At 45.9% G+C, this 26,058-nt stretch overlaps 1 protein-coding gene across 1 annotated transcript; it reads right to left on the bottom strand.

The window, feature by feature from the left end:
* UBAC1 (UBA domain containing 1) lies at window positions 1-22,265 on the bottom strand. Its single transcript, XM_005146301.3, has 10 exons — window positions 21,897-22,265; window positions 16,455-16,575; window positions 14,319-14,392; window positions 13,053-13,160; window positions 12,115-12,217; window positions 11,421-11,529; window positions 9,804-10,035; window positions 8,637-8,723; window positions 7,593-7,731; window positions 1-5,602 (listed from the first exon to the last, which is right to left on the bottom strand). The coding sequence occupies exons 1-10, from the start codon at window positions 22,032-22,034 to the stop codon at window positions 5,487-5,489; spliced, it is 1,227 nt and encodes a 408-aa protein (XP_005146358.2). The 5' UTR covers window positions 22,035-22,265; the 3' UTR covers window positions 1-5,486.
* Between the last annotated feature and the right edge of the window lie 3,793 nt (window positions 22,266-26,058).

The following is a 26,058-nucleotide window of genomic DNA, read 5'->3' as shown; positions in this document are numbered from 1 at the left end:
TAATAAATCAAAAACCTTTATTTTTAAGATATATTATAAATGTACAGCACACATAACATCAGTGTCTTCAGTGTGTATGTGTGAGCAGGTTTAAAGACTCAGCATTCATTCTGGCCCTCTTTGTGGGTACGACCTCTCCACACGGTCAACGGATGGAACTGTTTCAGTGGGAGCAGGCTGGGCTTTGATAACACCCCAGTCACATCTCAGTGCAGATGAGCAGCGTTTGGTGCTGCTGGTTTCCCACTTGAGGTCAGTGACCCACAGGAGCCCATCCAGAATGAACCCTGAATTCCACAGGCTCAGCGACATCTGCCCTAGTGAAGCTCCCTAGAAGTAATGTTACACCTTGGGAAGAGCTGTGCATGCCACACGTCAGTGCCAGTGCGTACAAAGAGTCTCGGATGCTGTACCTAAGGATGTGCTACACAGGTGAAGTGACAAATACAGAGCCAGTACCTTGCAAGATAAGTCTTCCTGGTGCTGCCTTGTGGTAAGTGCTGGATGGCAAATCACTGTCTTGGGCAGTTCATGATGATAAACGCAGGCTGCTGTTACCTGCTGCAGACACTTGGTTTTGTGGGGCTTGGTTTAAACTGTGCTCCAATTTCTCCCCTGCTCCCAGAGACTGATATAAAACTATACCCAAATTCAGTAAGAATTTAATGCCTTTACATTGACTGAAGTTCACACACTGCAAACAGGACCTGAAGATCTTCAAATATGGGGTGAGAGGTCCTTAAAAACCCCTTTTGTTATACCCAGATGTGTGAGCCACCACCATGACCACACATTCACCTCAATACTGTGCACCATGCGTAGGGACATGGGGATCACTGCCCTGGCCAGTCAGCAATTGTCCTGCCCAACAACAGCACCACAAACCCTTCAGATTAATAATGAGCCAGAGAGGAAGATACAATCAGTGGTTTGCTTATGCCTTAAAGCACAAGGACTCATGATCAGATGGGAACATCCAGCTGCAAGGGCCACTATCCTGCTAGGTAATAGAAATGGTAGGTATTAAAAGTAGAAAGCCAGGGCATTCACTCTGGATGAAGCACTCACCATCCTGTGCAAGGGACGTGGAGAAAACCATCCCTGAAGCCAAGGTCACTGCTCATCTCATTCCACAGGTGACATTTGCCAACAGCTTTACTATACATTCGTTTGGTTAAACAGCTTTCAAAATACATTAAAAGATCCTCAGCCCGTGAATCACAAATCAAATAACCTAAACAGGCCTAACTAAAAGGGTTTCCAGAACCACTCAAGTGTTTCTTGGGCATGAAGATCAATTCCCACACGTTTGGTTCCGGGAGGGTGAGAAAACCAACAGGGTGAAGGCTGTAACAGGACTCATCTGTGCCCTGTGAGCAGCCAGGAAGCAGAGATTTGCTGGAGGTTTCAGGCTTCTGGCAGGAGGGACCTTTACACCTTCCCATAGGAGTGCACTGAAAACCCCATTAGAAACCACACAATCTTCCAGCACATGGAGAAGTGTCCTTGAAATGGAGGAAAGATCAACCTGTGAAGTGTAGGGAGATCTTGGGTGACCATTGCCAAAGGGATGCAGCCAAAGAAGACTCAAATCACTGCTCACAGGGAGAGAAAGAGCGGAGGATGCTTTGGCCTGGACCAGACACTGGAGGTTTGTTCCAAGGGTGATGCTAGCTCAGGCTCACAGGGAAAGACAATCAAGTTGTAAAGCAGCCACTGGCATTTTCCCCCAGATACATCCCATTAAATGCACCCTATAAAGAGTATGAATATGAAGCCCTGAGAACAAACTTCCATTTAGCACATATGTATTAAAAATATCAGTGCTTTGATGACAAAATCACAAGTTACATATATTTAAATAAATAGCTTTCAAGAGTCACACAACATCAAAAGCAGATTGTCTGTATCGACTGATGGGGTGAAGAGCTACAACTGTAAAACACATGTGATGAGCCACCTACCTCCTTGCTTCCTTACTGCTGGATTTCACAGGCTTCCACATATTCCCTTGACCACACTATGAGACACATAAACACGTCTGCTAGTTACAACTTGAACACCAGAGATGCACGCATGGGCCTGAGCCTGTAAATCCTTGTTCCTGTGAGCAATTCCTCCTCAAAAGACAGTGTTTCACTCCTTAAAGCTTAAACCATCCCCACGTGCTCAAGGACCTCTCGCTGGCTCACAGACCAGATCCACCAGCCCTCTGCCCTTCAGCCTGACAGGGCAGCTCATCACCAGGCACAGCTCTTACCACACACGCTCCTTGTGCCTGGAGAGCTGCCTGCATGTTCTGACTCAACAGCAAGGATCTTCCTGGGGCTTCTGCAGGTTTGGGAGCAATGAGGGTAACCAACACCTTTGTAGGCACCATGGGCTCTGTTCACTGGGATGAAGCAGCACTACACCCCTGTGTGACAGGGCACTGCTGCTAGTTCATACCCTAACACCACCACCATCAGGTCTTGACCAATTCAAGTGTTCATTTAAACTCAAGTGCATTTTGGTTTTAAATCATCTCCTTCTGTGCTTATCACCTCCTAAATTCTGGCCTCTTTCAGCCACTGGCAATGAGTTCTCAGAAGACAAGCTGGACTATCTATGTTAAAGCTGTACCAAACAAGATGACCATTTGGCAGATGAGGAAGAACACACTCCCCAACACTTTGGCTATGTAAATGTGGAGCTCTAGAATAATGAATTCCAGAAATAACCACATATTCCTGGGCCTTCAGGCATCTGAAAGACACAGTATTCCTAAGGTCTCTAACTGCTGTTGCAACACCTAGTTATGTTGTTGAACCTGTACAATCTTACCCTCCTCTGTTTCATAAGCATGATGTGTTTTACCAATGCCTTTTTCCCCACACCTTGTAAAGGTTTGCCAGCACTGACTGTTCTGGCACACAGAGGGAGCAGCTCTGGCAACCTTCATCACCCCAATCAAACTGACACTGAAGAAGAGGCACAGTTCATCAGCAGGTCCTGGCAGCATCATCCTCTCTCTGATCTCACTGCTGTGGGGTTGATGCAAAGAGACACAAGCAGCAGAACCTGTACCCTTAGAAGCGAGCCACCTGCTCCTCAGACACCGAGTACCAGGAATGCCCCAGCTTCAACCCCTAAAAGCTGGGGGGCTGGTTCAAGTTCATCATCCACACTGCCCTGGCAGTAGCCACAGCCAGTCCTGGGGCAGCTCCTCCCATGGCAGCTGGGGTTGCTCACTTGCCACAGATGCAAACCAGATGCCAAACCTGCAGAAGACTCTAAAGTTGACAGATGACCCTTGCTGGTCTGCCTGGAAGCTCCACAGCCACTCCAGGGTCTGCTCAGGGAGTACTGAAATCAAAAGCAGCATTTCATCAACAAGGCTTTACATTCCTCACAGACCAAGACTGCTACCAAAGTATCTTTGTTACATCTGAACCTGTCCTTACCCATTCAGAAACCAAAAAGCCCCCAAACTACAGGGTCATTTTCCTCAGCTGTCTTCTAAAAACACTCATTAAAAGGAATATTTACAAGAAACCCAACTGGTAGAGAAGGGCATGAGCCTCTGACATCAAGAGCTTCAAGTAACAGCATCTTCTGGTAGTATTACAGGCAAAAAGCTTCAGGGAGCAAGAACAAAAATGGATAAAACAATCAAAACCTTTGATAACTTTACAACATTCAGTCCCAGCTCCTCAGGAGTCACTGTGCTGTACTCACTGGGCTGCAGGGCTTGGCTCCTAGCTGTTGTAAGACAGATAACAACCTCATGTCATGCTGTCGATCTGTTCTTGGTGAGAGTCCAGTCTGAACAGAAGCATCATCTCTATAAAGCTTGGCATTTCTGAATGTAGAAGTAAATATTTCAGCAGTCATGAACTGCAAAGCTTAATATGGAATTACAAATAAAGTCCTGGGATAGGCAGTCAAGATAAAATCTCATGCTGTTCTGATTTCCCCACCCTTCATATTAATGATGTGAAATTGGCAACTCCAGTGCCTTGACTGCATAACAGCAGAGACTGGATGCCAAGCTCAGGCCAAAACTTGTTGTAGGGTTTCGGGTTGCATCTTGTTGCATTTTTGCTTCAGAAAAGCCCCACATTTAACAAGGTGACTTGCATTGCTCCTCAGGATCCCTCAACTTGACAGGGCACCTTTGTGCTAGCTAAGGATGGGGTCCCCAGCTGGTTTCTCTGCATTTTGGAGAGGCAGGGCTTGCCTAGCCTGGCTTTCCAAAACCACAGCTGTTAAGTGCAAGATAGGGCAGGGATCAGGGCAGATGTGAAGCATGTTCCATTAATCTGAAAACACAACCTGGTTTTGGTTGGACTCACACCTGCAGAGCGCAGCTGAAAACCGGCTGGAGAATCACAGCGAGTTCTGTCCTTGAAAGCTCTCAGTTCCCATCTGCAATCCCAGTCAGTCTTCTGACAGAACGGGAAACCCCAGCCTGACATTCTTGGTATGTCCAAGGTAAAAACAAGTGTCAAGAAAAGCCACTTCCACCTCAAAGATGGTCATTTCAAGCTTGCTTTTAAACACGTGAAACAAGGTAAAAACCTGAACTGTTCTGCTGCCTTAGAGCTCACCAATGAAAAAACCATGCAAATCTGTGTAAACAATTTGAAACAAAGTCAAAAACCACAAGTCTCCCTTTCCCAAAGTGTGTACATAAAAATGGAAAACACCCCACTATGTGAATATATCCCTCCTTGCACTAGGATACGGCAGAGTATGAACCTATGAACAGCAGCCTACTTGAGATTCCAAGCCTTGGAGTAGCAAGTTCTGCTGTGAAAGAGATACTACGTCTTTAACAGAGCTGACAGAGAATCCCCTACACGTACTGCAACAACACTAACGCAGAAAATAAATAGGAAAAAGTAATGCTATTTATTAAAACAATTCCATCTCTGAGTTATTCTCACTTAAATTAAAACAGGTGATCAACAGGTTTGGATAGAAATGGGTTTCCTCTCCCAACAGAGTGGAACTCTTAAAAAACATTTGCTAAGAATCAATTTTAAAAAGCTTTTTAGAATTGGATAGAGCCATAAATTAATACTGTATGGAGATGATTTAATATTCTATGCTAGTGGTCAGTGACCTTTTGTAAACACTAGCCAGATGCTAGCAAAACTGGCTAGAAAACTACTGTCACAGGCCTTTTGAATGATTGGATTTCTTTCCAACAGTCAGATTCTTGATTATTTTCACAAAACCTTTTCCTATTTTTTGATATATTTCATTTTAAACCTAATACCTGAAAACAAGTCTTCAAACCTCTTCCACTAACACTAAATCCACAAGGCAATTAACTTCAGTTGGCCATAACTACATAAACTCTCGTGTGAGACCCCCCGTTCAGACAGGATCAACCCCTCTCCCCTTCCATCCACTTCCTCCCAAGCACTCCATGCACCCTCCCGCTGGGTGAAGGTGAGGTGAGGGCAGTAGGAAGTGGCACAGTGGACTGACATCCCCCTCTATGTGCGATTCAGCGTCTGGAAGATTCGAGAGATCTGTAGCATAACAGGCCCAGTTTCCGGATCATTCATCCACTGAGTGCTGTTCAAGGGGTTTTCAAGCATATCCTCGAAGGCTGCCAAGAGATGGAAATTGCAACACTCAATTAGTCCCTTAGTCAGCAAAGGCTTCAGTGTTTGGGATGCTCCAACAAGAGGACAGTTAGAAATAGCTACAACCCAAAGGCAGGGGCAAACATCACCCCAAAATGGTGGGAGTATACATTGTGCATTGCACTCTGCTTCCCCCTTCCCCAGCACTAAATTCACTGCACACAGCAGAGACAGAAGTAGAGTGCCTTAAGCCCCCATCTCAAGCTCTATCTTTTCAGAGGCCCCAGGATCCAGAAGGAAAGCAGCATCTTCCCTCTGAGGAGCTCATGCTTTCTCCTTCCTGGTGTCTGGAAAGCAAAGGATGTCAGGGAAGCAGCCAGTTCCATCTGCCTACACACAGGCAGAGGGGGAAAGGTTGTGCACAACAACTGCCTCCATTTCTGAACACTGACAGCCATCAAAGTATTTAAGAGCAGTTTTTGCTTTCTTAACACAGCTGTCTTTAAAACAAGCTTTGGTGTTTCCTTTTGCTTCTTTAAATGTGCCAGTTTTCATTCTCTTACTTATGTTCGAGGACCCAGACAGCTACTGCAAGAGTTAAGTTGCAAATCTGGCAGAAGAACGGTCTAGGCAATAGTTTGAAAGCTTTGTGACTAGTGGACATCTGGGGCAGTCACTATGGAACAGGACAAAACAGCACTTGCACATCTGACCTATTCGGAAGCCACCAAAATGTCAGTGTTGTAAGAGTCTGGCAGACTGACACCAAGGTCAGTTTCTTAATATTCCCTAGGGGTGTTCATGTACAACGCTCCAACTGGGAGCTATAAGTACCCAGCACCTCTGAAAGGCTCATCATTAATACCCTGCTCAAGGTCATGCAGCATGCCTACAGAGAAGTGCAGATCTCACCTTTCACCACTTCAACTATATTCTTTCACATGGACTCAAAAGCTTAAAACTTGAGATTTATCAACATTCTGCATGTATCTCATTAAATTCATTATTAAAATCTGTGACAGAAGCAATTTGCAGATGTATCATTAGGAATGTATTTTCTCTGATCATCCAAGCTTCACAGGCACATATAATGGCATTTCATTTTCTATTTATATTCTGAGCCGCAGTGTGGAACCCTCGCTGGAAATGAAGAGCCCATTTGTTCAGGAGGCAGAGTGGGAAGGTTCTGCTCTTGAATTATTTAAAGGCTTGCAAACTCTCCTAATTACATTTAAAGTAGTATTTTTAAAAGCTCTCTGGAAAGTGCTGCTTTCTTTAAAAGCACTGCTGCAAATACATTCTGAAGCCAAAAAAGACTAAATGCCAAACTTTTTATACACATCACAGAGCCAATGTCATTCTTCTGTATCATCCTCCAGCATTGGAGAGACCAATTCATCAGAGACTGATGTTTTACTGTCAGGCTCATCAGCTGGGTACTTGCTGTGCTCACAGTCTGACCACCAGCACACAGGTTTTACCAAGGAGCTGAAACCCAAGCAAGGGGAAGTGTATTGTCACATATCTCAACTTTGACAGGCAAGGCCTCAGCTCAGACTTGTTTGCTTACTCTTCCACAAGTTATCTTCCCTCTCAGTGATCAGGCCTCAGCAAGCAGTAAGCTGTACAGCAGAAGACACCCTTGTTTTTAATGCTAAATAATCAGAGTTCCAGTCAGACGTTCCAGATTTTTCCCCTTGTGGCCAAAGGGAGCACACAAAAGGTCTCCTAAATCCACAAAAGCATTGCAGCCAGCAGCTATTAACGTTCTGAGTTCAGCAAGTGTAATCCAGTAGCCTGGGGCATGAGCAGCATCTCTGGGACAGCCCCAAGTTCTGTTCTGGGTTTAGCTGAGTTGCAGTATGAAGCAAACAAACAATACAGCTGCTGAAAGTGAGGGAAAGGGTACAGAGCTGCACCTATCCCATAAAGCGAGCTGTCATCATCCAGCCTCTACTCTGCTGGCAACTACAGAGACAGTGTTTAGACACCACGAACCCACACAGGACTTACCTAGTAGAGTTTTAGGGTTGGTTAGCCCTAACTGTACCACTGGGTTTTCTAAGATGGCTTGGAAGAGAGGGCTGTTGGTGTCAATGCCCTTATCTAAGTCCTCTGGTGAAGGCTTTCTGTCTCCCAGCAGCCATTCACACTGAAAGAAATCAGCAGACACATCAGACTTCATGATTGGGTACATCAGAACAAAAGTGTCTCAAAGGTTTTGACAACGTGGCAGGTTACCTATTTTTCCCTGTCACAGTTAAGACAGAGCTGTACATTTTCACACTAGATTACTATTCATTTGCATGTTTCTCCCATAGAAAGAAGCTTTTATTTCAACAGGAACAGCAGCACTGCTTGGTGTGGTAATAAAGTTAATACCAACTTTGGATGCCTTAGAGCTCAAGAACAATGTGTGTTACCCTACACACACAGCATCAAAGGAACCCCATCAGCATGGCTACACCTCAGCAGCCTCAAGTATCATCCAGGCCAATATCCTCTAACAGTGGCCAGCACTGGATGCTTAAGAGAAGACTCCTTGGCTGTCAGCTGTGCCCACATAACTTTCCTTAACATATCCACTAGCAGGGGACTAACCAACCTTTGAAAGCCTCTATAGTTTTTGACTCCATAAATTGTGGAATGCATTGCTGCAGAATGGTAATTTACACATTACATGGCTTGATTGTCTTGCTTGATCACTTATTCCTGTTCTTTAATTGATTGTTAAGTATTTGGAATACCTTTTCCTTTCTCAGGATAGCATAATCTCTTTGGCAGACTCCACTGGGGGAGTTTCTCAAAAGCTCTTTGAAAACCCACATATGCTACCCCAGCCAGATCAGCCTCAACCTCACACATACTGAGTTCCTCTAAGAATCTTTGTATTCCACTTGTGTATCTAATGTGAAAGAGGCACAGAATACATAGTGCTCGTTTAATCTCCAGTATCAGTTGGGCTTTATGATAGATCAAAACATCAGCCAATTTCATGATGAAAAGAATCAGTTGAACAGATTATTACAGCAAGAACAGAAGTGACAGTGTACTCACGGCTGCGTTCTGCTGGTTGTTGTTTACTCTGAGTGCATCTACCACTTCTTTTTCATCAAACCCCATCTCCATCAGGGCAATGACAGCCTAGAACAGATTCACGCAGCTTAATACATGTCACATTTAAAACAGAAATGAGAACATTCACATCTGTATTTGTGAGGAGCATATGTGGGGTAACAACCCCACTGCTTCCTTTTGCAGACCACTAGGTAATCTTATCTACAAGGTTTTCAAATATCCTATATCGAAAGTGTCTTTATTATGGAAGAAAGATAAATCTCAAGAGTGAAGGTAGTTCCTATCCTCACCACTGAAAGCTGAATGCAAGGCAAAGAGCAAGTGTACCTGGGGCAGAAAGGAGAAGAGCAGGACAGAAACATCTTATTTTAAGACTTCTGTCACAAAGCTTTTGTTCACATCTCACTGCAGACCAAACTTCACATGCACTTGTAGTTCTATTCACTTGATTTAATTCCACCTCTCACATTTATTATACTGCTAGTCAGTGTTATGTGTTTAGACAAGCGTATCTAGATATTGTTAGCAGAACGTTTAAGCATTTAGAAATTGTACCCAGGTCAAATATTTACCACTTTTAACTGAAATCACAAGACACAGTTGTAAAAACCAAGTTCTAGATTCTAAAGAGCACCTCCTGGTGAGTTTACAGTGCGATAACACATTTTCTCTTCAGCTGATACTGATAAAAAGGCTACCTTTAAGTCTTCAGCAGACTTAAATCTAATGATATTTTTCATTGCCCCCTTAAAATACAATGATGCTTTTCCATCCTTTTCTACAGCAAAAGGACTTGTTGCCATCCTGCAACCCCTTCTCTTCCTAGACAGCAGTCATAAAAAGCAATGCCAGCTCAGCAGCTCATTTTAGTCCCATCAGATGGTTTTCAGGTGCAGAAGTAACAGTGTCAGTAGTTTAGATACTGCTATCTAAGACAGCAGTGCATTAATTAGGTAATATCCCTTTCAGCAGCCTGAATTTAAACTGTCCCTAAAGACTTCAACTAAAATACTGTCAAGCCAGCATAACATACATCTAGCCAGATGTCCCATTTCATTTATTAACTAAATGATAATCTGGATTCCATAGTGCCCGTACAGGCCCTTCCAATCCCAACAGCTACACAGCAAGATAAACAGCACGTACTCGTGGGTCTGGACGGAACTCTCTTTTCCTCCGGATCTTCTTGAATATCTCCGTCAGCTCATCCTTGGCCTCTTCCTCGCCTGCTTCTGAACTAGGACCTGCAGTTGCTTCAGCAGAAGATGCACCAGCTTCATCTGTGGCTTCTGATGGAGTCTGACCTGGAAGCGGAGCATCCACCGTAGGGTCATCTGCGTGTTCTATCAACCACTCCATGGCCTGCGTCACTGACATACTGAAAAGCAAATCAAAACACAGGGGTGAGATGTACAGTAGCATCCCAAAGACGTTTGCCTTTGCATTTACACCCATGGTATACCGACTTGCAGGTTATCTAGTATCTGAAGTCATAAACAATAAAGTTTTAGAGCAAATCTCAGGGCACTTTAATTCTCTGTGCTTTCAGGGCACCACAGTATTCTCTGAAGCCTGGAAGACACAGGGATGAAATCCAACTTGGACAGCTGCAACCCAGATTTTAAGGGGCATTTCTGAGGCAGTCACCTTATTCTCCACATCAGCTGCTTTATTTCACAACAGAGAAAACACTGACTATGTGCAACTGTTGACAAAGCTGCAAGCAAATCATGTTCCAGATTCACAGGAACCACATCTCAGATGCAAGCTGCTTTGCTGCCTAAAAAGATCTCTCTCAGACATCTATCCAGTCATCAAGGAATGCCATTATAGCAAAGCAAGAAATAAGGAGGGTGAAAAATGATACATGTACACAACATGCCTTGAGCAGGATTCAACACAGGCAATTGCACTTGGACATGAACACTTCGTTGTTCTTCCACTCTGACTTAAGCAGAAATCTGTTATCCCTCAAAGGAGGGGCCAGCCCAAGGGAACAGAACATCATGATCAGAATAGTCACTTGCTATGCAGTGCAAGTGCTCAAGCTAAGGGATCTTGAGAGCCCCAGCACATCTCTTCCCAGTGAATACAGAGGAAGAAACAAAGGTCAACTGAAACAGAAACAGAGGGCAACTGAACATGTAATTTCATTTGACACATGGGAATTATTACATGTTCGTAGAAAAGAAAGCCTTTGCCTATTTGACTTTTCAGTTCCAACATGAATGATGGAGAACACTGGGGGAGAAAGTCTTTCTGAGTCACAAGGGAGCGGAAAAGAGTGACTGGAATATGTTGTGGATTCTCTATCATTAACAAACCCATCTCAGGAGTGAGTCAGTACAGCTGATCCTTCTTAGGGGATAAGAAGTACATCACCTGCTGTTTTCCTACAGCTGCTATCTGAACTTCACATGTTCAGCACAGAGTATTTGTCTTCAGCTGAAAGACCAGTGCACATGGAATGGGTTTGCTTTTTTCTCTGGAAAATGGGAATTCTAAAGCGGAATAAAATGTGAGTTCAATACTTGGAAACAGTGCCAGTGAAGCACACACCGGCAGCTCCTTCCAGAGCAAGCACAGCACTGCTTCCCTTCCCTGTGCCATCCCCACCTGCTGCCCGAGGCAGCGCTCTTCTTGGAGTTAATGCTTTCTCCAACCTAGTTTTAGGTGACCCACATAAGGAGACTTTAGAGAAAAGATTCATTTTGTGGTTTAACCATATCAGGTAGTTCACAGGAGCGTGCTGAGTACACTTACTGATTTAATCGAAGGGCTTTGACAGCTCTGCTTTCTGGAAACCCCATTTCTGTAAGCTGGCGCAGAGCTATCTCATCCACTCTGTCTTCCTCATCCTCATCCAGCATGGCTACACATACACAAACAAAACAATGTTCAGATTGACTTCAAGCTGAAATAAACCCCTTCCTCAGTGGAATGGCATGCGTTAAGTTCAGCCTCCATTCTCCCTCTTTCATTTCTGCCCTGAATTTGCTATCTCATCATTTAATATGCTGCACTCAGCTTTGTTTGGCTCAGATATTCTTCCAGGACAAAGACTTTGTCCAGATATGTTCAAGATCCCACATAAAAGACAACTCACATGAGCACAGTATTTCCACACAAGTAAATATGTACGAGATCCACTGAAGACCTATCTATCATTTATCTGGAAAGTAAATTGGATCTGGTCATAGCATATCTCAAGGGTAGGCATTTCCCACAGACTGAACCAACAGCTACACCTTCTCCTCCTTTTACTATCTCCTTGTGCATTTTCAACTATTCTTTACCATCCCTAAAGCATAACTTGAAGTTTTCCCATTTTTTTTACTACTGAAGACTTTATTTTTAACTGGAACTCCTCATTCATCCCAAAGGGACCTCTGAAACTCAGTTTTATATAAGCTATATCCACAAGGTGAAAATCTTGGCTGTAAAGATATGTTCATACCATTTGCCTTCTTAAATAGTTCAACTGCATCTGGGTTCAGTGCTAGCAGTTTCTGTGCAACTTCTATGAGAGACACCAAGATCTTCCGGAGCTCTGTCTGGAACTGCAAGAAAGGAAACTGTCAGAACATTCAGACAAGTTACCAGCCATCACTGAATCTTAATATACCTGTTGTTAGTATCTCAGCGGTGGTCTGGCCCCCTGTACAGGTAACTGCTTTATTAGGGCTTCCTTTGCATTATTTAGCCTCTCAAGAGGCACTGGCCTTTCCTGTGAAGTGTTACATGTAAATAGGATGGGCAGAAAGTTCTTTATTTCTACCACAGCCACCCAGTTCCACCACAGGATGTGTGGTGGTCCACAAAACTCACTTCTTCACAGAAACACTTCAACACACTGCAGATGTGTTATCAGGGACAGTCACAGTACCTCTGTAGCAGCAGTACTTGCTTCTCTGAACCAACAAACTTTCCTGGTCTACTCTTTGCTTTCCAGTAATCTAAATTTGAACAACACAGATCAAAGCTATTTTCTAAACTGAAGCATCACAAATTCCTTTCAGCTGGACACTTGTTTTTAAGTAAGCTGTGCTCAAGCAGGTCATTTGGCCATTAAACAGCTTAAATGACAACTGTCCCTTTAGGTTACTAGGGCATGCTGACAACCTGCAATACGTGGGCAGATTCTCTGCTTCATATCCTGCTAGTACAGGAGGGTAGATGTGGTCCCCACACTGCTGAAGACAGAGTTATTTATTATCACCAAATAGCATGACCTGTATCCAAATCTTAAGCTATCTACTTTGATATGCATTATATACATCTGTATTTGTCTTACAGAGAAAAGAGAATCACATTTACATGTAAAACAAAAGGTTACAGAAGATAAAGGCCTATTTGGATGTCAGTGTGTGAGTTAAGGCCAAGTCTAATACTTACATCCCTCATGTTGTGATGGGCCACAGTGCGATCTACATTGCGAGAGGGCAGATTTGCAGTCGCTTTGAGAATAGCATCTTTATCAGGAGCTTTCTGCTCTTGTTTCCTCTGAAGGACAGGAAACATGATCAGGTTTCATAACCCATTATCCACAGAACAAAGAACACAGCTCAGAGGAGAGCAGTTTCATATTCTTCACTGAGGCATCAAGCAGGGCTCTGTAACTCACAACTAAGAGAAACAGCAGTCTAGCAATAGAATGGATTAACAGTACCAGTACCATTTTGCAATTATAGAGCAAAACTGGACCTGTTGGACTGCCCCACTTTCAGTCCTTACACCTATTTCTGTTACCTAATCACGCAGAGAAATTCCAGCACAGAGGGAAAGTGATGTATCAAACAGAGAGAACTTATAGGCCCCAGTGCCCAGGACCATATTCTGCTCTGCGTAGTCTGCTCATAGCATGCTCTCTTCAAACCCAGAGATAGACTAATGCTGTGCACAGACTAACAACTGCTTCACAGTGGAAGTGCTTTGCTGCTTGCAAGTATCATGCAGAGATATAGGGTGCCTTGGATTTTCAGTACATGCTCATAGTCCAGGACAAAACATAGCAGGGTACAAACTATAAATATTTCCAGTCTTATAACTTAGGCTCTTACAGTGACATTCAGCTCAGCAAGACCATACTGAAGAGAGAAACATACACCAATACCTACAGGAAGGGCTACAGAGACATACACCAATACCTACAGGAAGCAAGAAGAAACAAAGCTGTGCAAGGACAAAGAGACTTAGGAACACACAACATCAAGCAGAAGCATTGCTCAAGGTGTTTATGCAGTAACATCAAATGCAGTAGCACTGGTGCATAAGCAGCATCCTGGGCATCACTGACCTTCAGGAACAATCACATTCCAATAAAGTTTCAATACAATAGTAAGGGAGCAACACTCCAGCGCTAGAGACCAGGTTACAGGGTGACAAGCCACATATAGCTAAAGATAGGAGACAGCCTGACAGCAAGTCAATGTATTTCTATTGGGTTTTCAAACAGAGACAAAGCAAGATACTTGCTGAACTATACTTACAGAGTTATTAGACATTTGTTCAAAGAGCAAATCTATACAACTTCCACAGAGTGTATCTGCATGTCTTATTCTAATGCGAATGTTCTCACAATCAAAGTGAAAAAGTACACCACTAATCCCTCCACTTATCATTAATAAAGCAGTTAAACAAGTTGAGAAGTCTCAAACTCACTTTCTCCTCTGCTGACACATCTGCCATTTTGGGGAGTGGTGGTGGAGCACGCTTCTTTATCAACAGCAAGACATCTAGAGAGAGAATGACACCAAAATACATCAGAAAGTTGTATGAAAACAGCTCTTGTGAGATACTTCACAAATTCCATTTTCCTAGAGACTAATTTTGTATTAATTCCCCTGTAGCATCAGGTCCTTCTTCATACTTCATACTTCAAAGCCTCTATGGCTTTACACACTCCTTCAGTGCCCACAGCTCCTGAGTGCACAGTCAACTCAAAAGATTATTAATCTTTGGCTGTTACTGGTTTCTTCTCTTCACACAAAGTGTATTAGAGGCTCCAGTTATCTTCTACGTTAACAGGACAGCAATTGGCTCATAATAATTAGAAAGCATCAAGTCTTTCAGTGCTTCCACTAAGAAGGAAGCAGTAGAGACAGGTCACAGATGGGTTTGGGTCTACGCTGGGACCATCCAACTACAGCAAGGAAAGCACCAGTCTTCAACAAGAACTTCCAGTACCAGGCTGAAGCTCACCTTTGCATGTGAATGGCAGTAGAGAGATTCATGGTCTACAGTAGGATGTATCCCTGGGAGGCCACCAGGGCAAGTCTCGAGGGCAAACAGATCTTCAGTATCAGATATCCCACATCACCAGGCAAGGGCTTGCTTTGTGCTTTTAAGACTAGCACTTACTAATACATCCCTACAAGGTGTCCTTTTTCTAGAGATCCAGAAACTTGGTTTCTAGAAATACTAGATGCTTTCCAAGTTTCTAGCATCTCAGTTACCACCACCTACATTCTGAGGGTGGAAACACGCAGACAGACTGCAGAGCCCAAAACAGGCCTGTGCAGCATCTGCAGTCCTTCACCCAGATACGCCTGCCACACAGTTTTTAGTCCACTGCGTTAAGCAGGTACAAAGCAAACAAAGTATGCTTTGCACAACAAGTTTCCCTGATCTGGCTCAGCACATAACAGCCAAGAGCAACAGCTGGTGCAGGCTGTTAACCCTCATTTGCCCAGCTGATCAGAATGTGAAAGGACCCACATGCTGACTCTTGGCTGCCCTGTGCAGTCAGCTGTTGGCTGTAATCTTGTCTGGGTGACAAGCAAGGCACATGCTGCAGAGGGAGGAGTGAGGAGGCATGCCAGCTCACTGTGACTACACAGTTAACACTGCATAGCTGCTGCAAATGCAATTCAAAACTCCAAGAGCCAGCACCTCGCCTAGAAATAATACACCACGAATCAGCAAAAATGGTGCCCGTTGCCTCTTCCTAAGAGGACACTTCTCAGCTCTAAAGGTGAGAGGTGACACTGCCTGGGAACAGACACCAAAATGCTCATGGTCATGGCACATGTTCTGCAGCCTGAATGAACTCGGGCAAAACCCCAGGAACTCTATTCCTGCTGAGCTTCTGGCTCAGACAGTATTTGAGTCTACAGTAGTCCTGCTTCTCTTTGCACCACTGCCCTTTATCTCCAGAGGGGCCATTAGCTTGAGCTGTCTAGTAAAACCTGACTCCAGCTCTTATCTTTAGATCTTCTTTTGTTTCACATTAATCCTTCACACCTTTAAAGTTCAGGAGCAAATACACACCTCACATACTCTCCTGTAGTCAGTGATACTACAACGTGATGGATTCTGACCTGTGACTGCAGAGATAGAATGAGGCCAGAATTGCAGACACTCAGATACAGCAACCATCCTTTTACTTGACTGGGAGACTTCAGGAAAACCCTCATCCCAAAAGCATTGGATTGTCTGGCTTGGAATACTCAGCCATAACTGAGTAATTTTTGAATCATTCTGAAGGATAAATGCTGCCCTGGAGATTTAGTAAAATTCCTTTAGAAGGAGGTAAAAATAACCTGTTTAATTTTATAACTTAATGGACACACTGAACTCCTTTTCAACTCTCAAATGGAAGAGCAAAGAAAAGCAAACTGCTCAAGGTGCTTTCTCTGGGGGAAAAAAGTCTTTTTTCCTCTTCTTTTTTTGCCATCTTACTAACTTCCTATGTCAAAGCAGAGTAGATATTAGAAAGTTACCATCTGGAACTCGCCAAATGGTTAAACACAATCTCATGTTTCCAGGCTGACAGCATTAAAACCCAGACGACCTCACCTCCGTCTTGAACGTTTTCCTCCAACACTGTTTTTGTGTCTGTCAGCACCTTCTCAGAAGTAGCATGGATCAACTTATGATGCGTCACGGTTTTTGGGTCCTCCAAGCTCCCAGGTACACACTGCAGAAGATAATAAATATTAAAGATCAGAGCACAGAAATAAGCCTCCTGCATGAATCACTGCACCTTGCACTTAAGATTCTCCATATACAAGCTGTGCCATCGTTTACTAGCTTCTTAATAGCTTAAGCTAGAGGCCAGTGCACAGAATATGTTTTACTAAAGAAACTGAGGTTTCTACCTGCATATCCAGGCTCCTGGCTGGGAAGAATAATCAACAAAAGGCAGGATTTTAACTTTCCTTCCTCAATGCTGTCAAATTAATAGCTACTTCAGGGAGTTGGACTTGATCCTCAAGGGTCCCTTCCAACTTGACATGTTCTATGATTCCATGATTTAAGTTCCAACTGATTATGACAGTCTAAAAAACTTCTTTAGACAGTTTCAAAGCATTAACATTACAGCTCAATCACCGCAAGTGGGCTCTTCAGGGGCACCAGCCTACATGAGTGGATTTATACTTTCACATTATGTCTCCATCACACAGGTCTGAGTCCTTGGTCCTATATTCAGGCCTGCAGAGATTTGGAGCAAAGCATGGATGCTCCAGGACCCACAGCTGTGTTAGTGCTGCAACAGATCACTAAGGTCACTCCTCTTAGTGAGAAGTCTGGGGGCAGCAATTAGTATCATGAAGTAAGAATGCAAATCTACAAAGAGCATCCAGTGTTTCTACAGAAGGGCTGTAATAACACAGCATGCTTCTCATTTGTAACCAGTGTCAAAACAAAGGAGAGACTCTGCTTCATCTAGTAATTATTATTTACACACACACCCTCAGACGAAACAAGCAACAGCCTGCAGTGATTCTGTATACTTGACCTTAAACTGGGGAGGAAACAGCAGTTTCTGCACCTTGTTCCAAAGTGAAATCAACAGACTTGGCTGCTGGAGCCCTGACCTGGGCTCCTGCTCAATGTGCTGAACCAAAGTTATAGTCACACCTTTTCTTCCCAACCATAAATAATCAGCATACAGTAACTTGTTTTCATATATGAACATTGTGCTCAATTCCTTACTGTGATTATAAACTGTGTGTCAATTAATTCACTAGGAAATCCAGTTCAAACCCAGACAAAAGAGCATGTGCACACACAGAGGCCTTGAACTGACTCCACACCATGGTGACTTCCAGACCTCCGGAACATTACATCAGTGCATCTAGAGACTTCTAATCTGTTTGAGCAGAAAAAGAGCACACAGTGGTTGCAATTCCAGAAAGGCTAAATTAAAAATAACTGCCTACCAAAGCCATGGAACGGATGCTGCTGCCCTCACCACAACAGGACACTGAACACTGACCTCCCCTGCTCTGCTCACAGAAACAGCTTTTAATGATGCTTCTTTCAAGATGCTTTTACCATGTCTGCAGAGAATGTGCTCACCCTTCAGGTAAGAGCCATTTCCAGAAATCCCACTGAAATCACTGCTTCACTTTGATGTAGTCCTGTCCACCATAATATGGATCATCAGCCTCCTTCAAAGGAATCCTTTTAGCTCATCACCACCTTTCCTGTTGTGACTGCAGCTGATGGAAGGCTCAGCTACCTGGCTCTTTTCAAACACAATGCACTTGTTTTCAACACTGACCTTCAGTTCCTCATATGAGCTTCTATAAGGCTCTAATGCCTCAGTAAGACTGAGGTGAGAATGCTTGAGCCCTGCTCTGTATAACAGTAGCTTCTTACTAATCCTTCAGCATATTAACTGCTGAACCAGAGCCAAAGAACACATTAAAGCCTAGAAGCAGCTGGGAGCACCTCCTGTAATTGATCTGATAAGATACCCAAAATGCATAAGAGTACATCAGTGGAACATCTCCTCTCTGAACAAGCTCAATATATGAGTCACAGATCCTGAGAGTTCCACCCCAAAAGGAAGAACTTGAAAATGGGAACTGGGAGGTGTATGTTTGGGGCAGCACAGGAATGTTTTCCCTGCCACAGATAAAGGGCAGGGGGTTGTGTGTGTGTGCAACCATAATACTAAGGTGAAAACGCATGTGATACAATGAAAGTTGCTGTTTTAAAAGAGAATTCGTGTGGACACTGATTCTAACTGCCAGATCCTCTGACCACTCTATTGACAACTGCAGAGAAGAAGAAGGCAAATATGGAGAGTACATGTATCAAAGAGACTGCTTAGTGAAATACTTATCTTAACACTTTAACGTGCCCTGGAAATAGAAAGGCCATCTTAGGCAATGCCTCTACTAGCTCTTAACAGAGCACCAGGAACTATGAGCCCCAAGCATCAGATCTCACTGTGGAATCCTGCTTCATGAGAACCATTCTGCCAAAACACAGGATTTTTGCATTAAATGCAATGTTTTAAAGTGCACCACAAGCCACCTTCCTGCCCAGGACACACCAGCACTGGTAATCCCCAGGAAGAGCAGGAAAGAGGAGAGGAATTCCTGCAGAGCACAGAGGAAGCAAGGGAAATCGCAGGGTGCATCCTGCTGCCCCAGGGCATGGCAGGGCTAAGGAGCACTGCTCCCCACAATCAGAGGCAGTGCGTGGGGACGATGAGCTCCCTCTCATCTTTTTGTACACAAGGATTGCAAGGAGAGGATTTGCTGTTTCATCCCTTTGCTTCCAGCATAAGTATTTGCCTTTAACATGAGCTCAGGCTGCTTTGCCAGGCAGGTGAGAGAAACCTTTGTTCACAGGTGCCTGAGCAACTGCTGAACTTGTAAACCCTGCTGATGCCAAATGCTGTTTGTGAAGTCTGGAATGCTGATAAACCACAGGGCTGTTTGGTTGGCTTGAAAATAAGAATAAGCTTTTATTTTGTTTGCTTTTATTAACAGAAACATTTGTAAATAGCACTGACACTCCCTGCTGCTAAGCTTGGGTGGCTTAAACCATTTGCATCCCTCACATAGTCCCCAAACCATGCCCAGGGGCATGAACCTACTGTGAAAACTAGCACCTTGCATCTCTATTCCACAGATACTCCTTATCATACCTTAAAAGCCAGGTGAGTATCACTGAGACTGCTTAAGGGGAACAGAAGCACAGGGCATTAAAAGCTTGTCCCACAGTGCCTAGAAAGTTACAGGTGGAGCTTGCACACATGCACAGCCCATGTTTGTGTGTCCTAAGTGAATGACCTCAATTTTACAGCAGGATTTCAGAACCACTGTGACCCTCAGCAACTGATACTCAGTTAGAGTATCAGAACCAGGACATACAAAGTATGTAAGAGTGAGTTTGTGTTAAGTGACCCTTCTGAAGTCTGGTTCTGAAATGAACAGTTGCTTCTTAAGGAAGCCACAGGATTGCTCAGGGTCTGCTCCTGCTGAGGCAGTGGGACCTTGTGCTGTAGTGACTGTTCCAAGAGAACACTTTGATGGTGAAACACAAGTTAAAAAATCCCTAGGAATGGAAACAACATTATCAGGTTCACAGACTATCAAGACAGCTTTACTAAAGGCAGGAGTTTAACAATAATCACCACTAAATGGTTCAGAACTGTTCCAAATGTCAACTTCCTTTGCTTCCCAAAAGAATGATTTCAAAGACTTTAGGGAACATAATAACTAGCATCTCACAAGAGATGGCTGCATAAATTATCTCGAGGTGCTATCAAGATTCATTGCAATATACACACGATCAGGAGAGATGATTTTTCCATTTCTATTCCCCCCCCAAAACTATATATTATCCATAATGGTTATGCAAATTCACACCATTAGCACAAAGCAGCAGAGAGAATGAAATCAAACATCATGCCAAGTTATCGTCTTCTGCCCTAACTCACACTGCAATGCAAGCAGCTCTTCAATTAAGCCTCCTGATAATTAAAGGCCTTTCAGTGCTGCACACACGCATGTAATTGTTACCCCACCCTGTTTTGGCAGGTTTTGCACCACTTAATCACTCAGCTGTGCTGAAGAGGGACACCAGGGAAGCACAAGCCTTATCCCAGGACTGTAACAGTGTGGGGGGACCTGAACTCCACAATTTGCAGCAAGGCATCCCCATTTTCCCTCAGGATGTAGCTCTTCTGATCCCTAAATCAAAAAGCACTTAAAAAGACAAGAAAAACAGTGTGTGCTGTGACCTGCTGTAAGCCAGGGGTTCTAGCCAGAAGCAATGAGCTGACCCAAGGCAGAGGACTCCTGGCACCCTTCCTTCACAGCGTGCTCAGTCAGAAACTAAAACCTTTTACCCTTCAAATGGAGGTTAAGGAATTAAATATTACAGTATGTTCGCCTATTGCAAGTGTGGTTTATGAAATGAAGTCTTTGCAAGACTTTATAGACAAAACAAACCTCACTATTAAACGCAGTTCAGTAAGCTGCACTCCCAAAGGTGGGAGCAGAGGCTCTTGCTTTTGCCAATCTAAAGTTACACATCCCTCAGCAATGCTCTCAAGCTCCCAGATCAGGCTGCACTGGTTCCAGAACGACAGACTTCAGGACAGCCCTGGTGACAGGTCACAACCTTACACTCAGTGGCTGTAAATCCTGAGCTTGATTTAAAGTGAAACACCATCACGGTAGAGCTTCAAAAAATCAGTCCAATAGTTCTGGAACCAGAGGTTTTCAGGTTTAACACCCACAAACACAGCAGTTGTGAGCACACAGGTACCAAGAGCCTGGGTTTTCCAGCTCAGCTTCCACAAGCTTTGCCTGTGCAGTTTTACTTGTTTTCTCCTCCAGACAGTGGTAATTTACCCGTTGGACCCGTTCATTAAGACCTTACTGCTTAGAGCTCAGGGAGAGCTTTACAAGAGTCCATTATCTCCCCACCAAACATCCCACGGTGCCAACACAGGGCACCACTGGGCGAAGGCTTTTTCAAACAAGGGAAGTTCTCCTTTACAGTCGCTTTTCTTATGCTCTTCCATAGGAACAAGAAACAAACCAGGCTAAGCTCAGAGGGGAAACCATCAGGACCCGCTTCAGAGCCACTGGGTCACAAGCAGCACGCAGGAGCTGGCAGCCTCCAACACTACACAAAGCACACGCCAAATTCTGTAACCAAGGGTTGCAAAGTATTTCCCTCCCCTAAATACTCCTTCCCAATACATAAAACGCTTGGAACAGGCATTTTCTTTCTCTGTGGAACAGCTTCACGCAATTCGGGGGGGGCAGATAGGGTAAAGACGGAAACAGAACACAAACACCCGTTTACTTGAGCCAATTCTTTGTCTTATCTCGCTTAAAAACATTTACAGGGCGTTGGAAAAATCAGTTTTCTTCACAATGGGAATTCCCCCGTCCCCCCACCGTGACTTCCAGCCCCAGCCCATGGCTCACACCGACCCAGGCTCCCCGCTCCGTCCCAGCGCACCGTCCCACGGCTCCTTACGTGTTTGAGGCACCGCTCCTTCAGCTTCTCCACCGTGGTGTCCTCGGGGACCTCCTCCAGCCACTCCGCACCCTCCATGGTGCACACATGGAGCCTCAGCACCTTGCCCGTGAAGATCTTCTCCTCCTGCACGAACATGGCCCCGGGCCCCGCCGCTCCTCCGCCGCCGCCTCCTCACCAGGCCCCGGGCACCGCCGGGCCCTGCGCTACCGCTCTCCCATGAAGGTGACCCCGCCAGGCCCGAGGGGGGCGGCGAGCCCGGCCTAGGCCGCGCTGTGGGAGCGGAGCCCGGAGCCGCTGCCCCTGCCCCGGCCCCGCCGCGATCCCGACCCCGCTGCCGCCGCCCGCACCTGGGCCCTCCGGTCCCTCCGGGGGGACGGGGGCGCTCCCGCGGAGACCGGAAGCGGAAGTGAGCTGTCGCGGTGTACGCTGGGAGGTGTAGTTTTAACGGGGGGCAATGCGCCGGAAGTAAGGGCTGAGGCGGAGCCGGCCGGGGACAGACCACGGTGACCGGGGAGAGAGGGGGAGTTTATTAACGTTTATTGATTATTAAAGTTTATTAACGGCTCCGCGGATGATAATAATAGTAATGATAATAATGTTAATCATCATCATATTAATAACAATACATTTCAAGTGGAAACGGCCCCCGCCCCGGAGCACTGTGGGCAGTGTAGTCCCCGCGGTGCACGCTGGGAGTTGTAGTCCTCCGCTCTCTGGGCTCCCCCGCCGCTCTCGCCCAGGCCGCCCCAAGGCCACCGGCCCCGGGACACCGGGAGGGCCCGGCCGGAGCCTGCAGCCCTCACCCGAGCGGGCCGGGGCGGCCGGGGGCAGGCGGTGTTCTCCCGGCCGCCGCTAGAGGGGAACCGTGAGCTGCCTGCGCCGAGCAGCAGCCGCTGCCGCCGAGGCAGCGATGGGCGCTGGAGCGGGGCCTGTGTGTCCGTCCGGGGCTGTCTGTCCGTCCGGGGCTGTCTGTCCGTCCGGGGCCTGTGTGCCCGTCCGGGGCTGTCTGTCCATCCGGGGCTGTCTGTCCTTCCGGGGCTGCCTGTCCGTCCGGGGCTGTCTGTCCGTCCGGGGCTGTCTGTCCGTCCGTACCCGGCCGAGGTTGAGCCCTCGTCACGTTCCCCTCATCCATAGTGAAGCACCGGCCGCACACTGCCCACACCCGGTGTGCTTTGGGCTGTTCTCCATTCCCAGGTTGTTACCTGCAGCCTGCGGAGTGTTTTGGGTGTTAAATCACTGTTAAAGGGAACATGAAATGAAACAAAAGGGCTCTGCGCTGTGGAATATGTGTGAAATACAAGGAAATGCCGTTGTTCATCTCAGAGTGAGCGCTGTGATGTTCACGTTACAGCCCGGAGCCGGTGAAACCAAAGCTGTCTGGAAGGAACAAATCCAGGCGGAATCAGCAGACCCGGAGCCAATAAAGGCAATGAAGTGCTCTGTGAGAAGGAGCTGGGAGCTCTGGGGAGCCAAATTCCACTCCCATCCAAAAGCAGACCGAGTCTTGGCTCGTCAGGTACCGCTGGAGGGGTCTTACACTTGTCCCGTACCCCCGGTGGCAGCTCCTGGGGGGTCAAACGCGAGGGTTTCCTTCCCTGTTCCCAGGTACACAGGAATCCCATGGCTGCAGAGCTCAGGCACCAGCTTCCAGAACCCACGAGAGGGAGCTAATTCCCGTTCAGTGAATTCCCTGCCAGCAGCAGCTCCCATTGGGAACAGCTTGTGTGAGCTCCCCCCACCCCAAGCCAAGCGTGGCCCTGGCTCCATGGGGTGTCCGTTGGGGCAATGGGGTGACCCCAAACTCTGCCTTTGCGAAGAGCCAGGCTCTGACCCCAGGCAGTGGCTTTAGAGCCCGAGCACCAAGGCACGTCCCTGTTGGCAAAGCCACTTCCATGGGTGCTGGCACAGGGAGAACCCTGCTTTTCACCTGGTTACCACCGTTATTCACTCACCACAAGTGTTCCTGCTTCAGGAAGGGAGCTGGAAGCCTGGACACCGACTCAGGAAGGGGATGCTCAGTGACCCCAGCAGCGGCTCTGTCTGTGGGGAGAGCAATGGTAACGTTTATGCTGTGAGATACCTTAAACCAGTAAAGAAACGTTGGGTGATTTCACACCCAGCTGAACACAGTGGTGATGAGGATGTGTGCATGCTACCAGCCATAAAGGGGGCTCGGAGCAGTCAGTACTGCAAGCAGAAGTGGTATTTGGAGATGAATCTGGAGCTGAGGCAGGAAAAAGGGGAGATTTCTGCTTTCTGGCCATATCTTGCGTTGAGACAGTGCTTGCCTAACACAAGTGGAATACTTTATTTTCATGCTTTGAATGCAGCTCCCGTGTGCTTGATAAAATGTACCCATAAAATTGCAAATATGAGGCAATTTGACTACTGATGGCTAATGCATCATAACGGCGAAGGAAACGCGACCATTTAAAGACACCCCATTTAAACGTTGGGCTCTACCTCCTTTCCTTGCACTACAGCCGAATAAATAAACAATATGTGTGTATTATGTTAATATTGTCCAAAGCCAAAAGAATGAGTGCACAATGTGTTGCTTGCTTTTTATGGCTGATTCATTATGCCCAGGCCAATGTGCGAACGAGGACAAGGGGAAAGTAACGGCCCTTTTCCTTTGAGAAATGGCTCTTTTTGGTTTCTGTCTCCAGGTGAATTATTTTCCCCTGATTGCATCTCGCAGCAGGACCCTCCTTTACTCAGAGTGAGGCAGTGGTGGCCTGGGGCTACCCCTATGGAAAATGGTGAGTCCTTGTGTAGGAGAACACTGAGTACCCCATGGAGAGCGGGGCTGTACCTGGGGAGCATCCTAACATTAGCATTGATTCCTGCAGGAGCTCCAGAGGAGGGGATGGAAACAGGCGCTGCTGCCCAGGGTCTCCTCTGGGGCAAACTGGGGGCTGCCCTACTGCCTGCAAGTTGTCTGTGGCTCTCAAGGGAGGACACAGGACCCCTTAGTACACAGGGGTGTTGGCTTGGCTGATTTGGCTCTTTGCAAGGAACTCCAAGGAGCTCGGTCCACACCAAGCAGTGCTGGTGGAGCAGAGGAGTCCAGCCCAGGGAAATCCACACCAGCAAACCCATAACCTCTTTTAAATTGTCTGAGAGTGGGAGGAATAAAAAGAGAGTGAAAATTACACACACCCCCCAGCCTTTTCCTGGGCAATCTTGGGATTTATTGAGCTGACTCCAGTGGGATGCTACATCATGTCATCCAAGACTTGTGTATCGACTCCCTTTTCCTGCTGCTGCTGAGTGAAGAATTATGATAGCGGGAGGGATAATGAAGCAGACATGTTTTCTTCAAATCAAACCCATTCTCTTAAGCCGGGATAAGAGGGTAAAGAACTTTCCCTTTGTGATCTTTCTCTCAGTAATGTGTTTTGACAATTTAATTTAGAAGTCATAGAGTAGCGAAGACAAAGTCACCGGGTGGGTGGACATCGGAGAGTTCACTTGCCTTTGTGATGAATTGGTGATAGTACAGAGATGACAAAACAACACAGGGGGACAAGAAGGAGGCTGGCAGCACTGTCGGCAGCATGCACAGGATAAATTGAACGCTACACTTCATCCAGGATCTTCAATAGTCCCAAGCATCCCAATATCATTTATGAATTGCAATTAGCATTTTGTGATGGCTCCTGCTCGAGCTGCGGATGTCGCTTGGGTTTGGGTTTTGCAAGAGCTGCAAAGTGAAGTTTTCCTCAGTTTAAAGTACTGAGTTATTTAAATCAAAGCAATACATACACTCAGAGGGGTTGTTTGCAAGCTGCAGAGGTTGGGAGTGTGGATTTCTTTGTGAGGCTTCCTGGGGTCCTGGCTCACATGGCTCTCCTTGTGTGTATCCTGCTTGTGTCTGACAGCCTGTCCTGGGAATGCCACAGGATCGCCAGCAAAGCAGCCAAGAGAAGCACCAGGATCCATCTGTGCGCACAACCCCTGTATGGGATCCTGGCTGTGTTCATCACGCTGCACCACAGAGGATGCCCCATCTCACCCACTCTCTGGACCCCACAGCATCCCCATCCTCATGCTTCGAGGCTGATAGGGTCCAGGTTTATTTATCTTTTCCTGAGACATAGAAACTTCCATCTTGTGCCCCTGAGCAACTTCCCCATCCGACAGTGGAGGAGCAATC

Source organism: Melopsittacus undulatus, chromosome 11 (assembly GCF_012275295.1).
Source record: "Melopsittacus undulatus isolate bMelUnd1 chromosome 11, bMelUnd1.mat.Z, whole genome shotgun sequence".
Taxonomy (NCBI): Eukaryota; Metazoa; Chordata; class Aves; order Psittaciformes; family Psittaculidae; genus Melopsittacus; species Melopsittacus undulatus.
The sequence above is the reverse complement of the archived record's forward strand: the minus strand, read 5'-3'. Positions and strand labels throughout refer to the sequence as shown.

Bases quoted from the DNA above. Each gene is read 5' to 3' on its own strand.
- UBAC1 (XM_005146301.3), bottom strand. From the start codon at position 22,034: ATGTTCGTGCAGGAGGAGAAGATCTTCACGGGCAAGGTGCTGAGGCTC. The intron at 12,218-13,052 runs GTAAGTATTAGA...CCTTTCTTGCAG, and splicing joins CCCATCACAACATGAGGGAT to TTCCAGACAGAGCTCCGGAA. The intron at 7,732-8,636 runs GTGAGTACACTG...GATTTCTTTCAG, and splicing joins ACAACCAGCAGAACGCAGCC to TGTGAATGGCTGCTGGGAGA.